Source organism: Pseudorasbora parva, chromosome 3 (genome assembly GCF_024679245.1).
Source record: "Pseudorasbora parva isolate DD20220531a chromosome 3, ASM2467924v1, whole genome shotgun sequence".
NCBI lineage: Eukaryota > Metazoa > Chordata > Actinopteri > Cypriniformes > Gobionidae > Pseudorasbora > Pseudorasbora parva.
Genome location: NC_090174.1, coordinates 63577177 through 63579676, shown reverse-complemented (window position 1 = coordinate 63579676; position 2500 = coordinate 63577177). Strand labels below are relative to the sequence as shown.

General features: G+C 45.4%; 1 protein-coding gene across 3 annotated transcripts in view; it reads left to right on the top strand.

The window, feature by feature from the left end:
- mcc (MCC regulator of WNT signaling pathway) overlaps positions 1–2500 on the top strand; it is a 229650-nt gene that overhangs the window by 97357 nt on the left and 129793 nt on the right. For all 3 annotated transcript variants that reach the window (XM_067439795.1, XM_067439794.1, XM_067439796.1), the window contains 2 exons: positions 1414–1562; positions 2065–2205. In XM_067439795.1, coding sequence (XP_067295896.1) covers positions 1414–1562; positions 2065–2205 — 290 coding nt within the window. The remainder of the gene's footprint in view (positions 1–1413; positions 1563–2064; positions 2206–2500) is intronic.

Below are 2500 nucleotides of genomic sequence, written 5' to 3'. Positions count from 1 at the left end.
AGGGACAGACAGACAGATGAACAGACGGACGGACAGACAGACAGACGGACAGACAGACGGACAGACAGACAGAGGGACAGACAGACAGACAGAGGGACAGACAGACAGAGGGACAGACAGACAGACAGAGGGACAGACAGACAGATGGACAGACAGAGGGACAGACGGACGGACAGACAGACAGATGAATAGACAGACAGACAGATGAACAGACAGACAGATGGACAGATAGACGGACAGACAGACAGACAGACGGACAGACAGACAGATGAATAGACAGACAGACAGATGAACAGACAGACAGATGGACAGATAGACGGACAGACAGACAGACGGACAGACAGAAGGACAGACGGACGGACAGATGGACAGACAGACAGACAGACAGACAGACAGACAGATGAATAGACAGACAGACAGATGAACAGACAGACAGATGGACAGACATACAGACAGATGAACAGACAGACAGACATATGGACAGACAGACAGATGAATAGACAGACAGATGAACAGACAGACAGACAGACAGATGGACAGACAGATGGACAGGCAGACAGATGAATAGACAGACAGATGTATAGACAGATGATCAGACAGACAGATGGACAGACAGACAGATGGACAGATAGACAGACGGACTGACAGACAGACAGAACCCCAGACAGACAGATAGACAGAACCACTGGCAGACAGACAGACAGACAGACAGAACCACTGGCAGACAGACAGACAGAATCACAGACAGACAGACAGATGAACAGACAGATGGACAGACAGACAGATTAACAGACAAACAGACAGATGGACAGACAGACAGATTAACAGACAGACAGACGGATGAACAGACAGACAGAACCACTGGCAGACAGACAGACAGACAGAACCACTGGCAGACAGACAGACAGACAGACAGAACCACTGGCAGACAGACAGACAGATGAACAGACAGACAGACAGATGGACAGACAGACAGACAGATGAACAGACAGACAGATGGGCAGACAGACAGACAGACAGACAGACAGATGGACAGACAGACAGATGAATAGACAGACAGATGAACAGACAGACAGACAGATGTATAGACAGATGATCAGATGGACAGATAGACAGACGGACTGACAGACAGACAGAACCCCAGAAAGACAGACAGACAGAACCACAGACAGACAGATAGACAGAACCACTGGCAGACAGTCAGACAGAACCACTGGCAGACAGACAGACAGACAGACAGAACCACTGGCAGACAGACAGACAGACAGATGGACAGACGGACAGATTAACAGACAGCTGGAGAAGTTGCAGGATATTGTTTGGAAGATGATTTTCAGTTGCAGCGCTGAGGAGTTTACTGGAGCGTGTCAGTGTTGGTCTGAATGTTGGTGTTGTTCCTCCTTCTCTCCGCAGGTCTCCAGTAATGTGGCTGAACATTTGGCTCATTCCCTTCAGGATTGCTCCAACATTCAGGAGATCTTCCAGACGCTTTACTCTCACGGATCCGCCATCTCCGAGAGCAAGATCCGAGAGTTTGAAGTGGAGACGGAGAGACTCAACAGGTTCGGGAACACACACACTGCAAAACACGCTGCTCTTACTCAGGCATTTACAATTACATTAACAATTGTGTGTTAATGTACGCATTAACAATTCTTACATCAAGATGCATTTACTAGATCAGTTAAACGACATAAGATATTTTTCCTTGTTTTTTTTTTTTTAAAACAATATCAAAATGAAGAGAGTTTTTGCTTTAAACAGGCAAAATAATCTTAATTCAAACAGGAAACAAGATTATTTTTCTCACCCCATTGGCAGATTATTTATCTTATTTTAAGCAAAAACTCTCTTCATTTAGAGTTATTTTCCCCAAAACAAGACAATTACTTTTGCTTGTCTAGTAAATACTTCTTGTTTTAAGAATTTTTAGATATTTTGACTAGAAACCAGACAAAAATACTGAGTAAGAAAAGCATTTTTTGCAGTGCATCGATAATGTGTGTGTGTCAGACACTCCGTCCATCTTTAGTGTGATTGTTGTTTCTCCTTTTTGTGTCTCAGTCGCATCGAGCACCTGAAGTCTCAGAATGATTTGCTGACCATCACACTGGAGGAGTGTAAGAGTAATGCGGAGCGGATGAGTATGCTGGTGGGCAAATACGAGTCCAACGCCACTGCGCTCAGACTGGCCCTGCAGTACAGGTACACACACTCACACCCAAACACACACACACACACACAGACACTTTCACACTCCCTCTCACACACACCCACACACCTATTCACACACACTCACACACTTATTAACACAAACTCAAACATTCACTCACACTCACTCACACACACACACACTCTCTCATACATTTTCACACGCTCCTTCACACACACTGACACTCTCACTCACACACTCACTCACACTTATTAACACACACACACACACTCACGCGCACACACACACACACACACACAAACTCTAGCACTCAGTCACTCACACAAA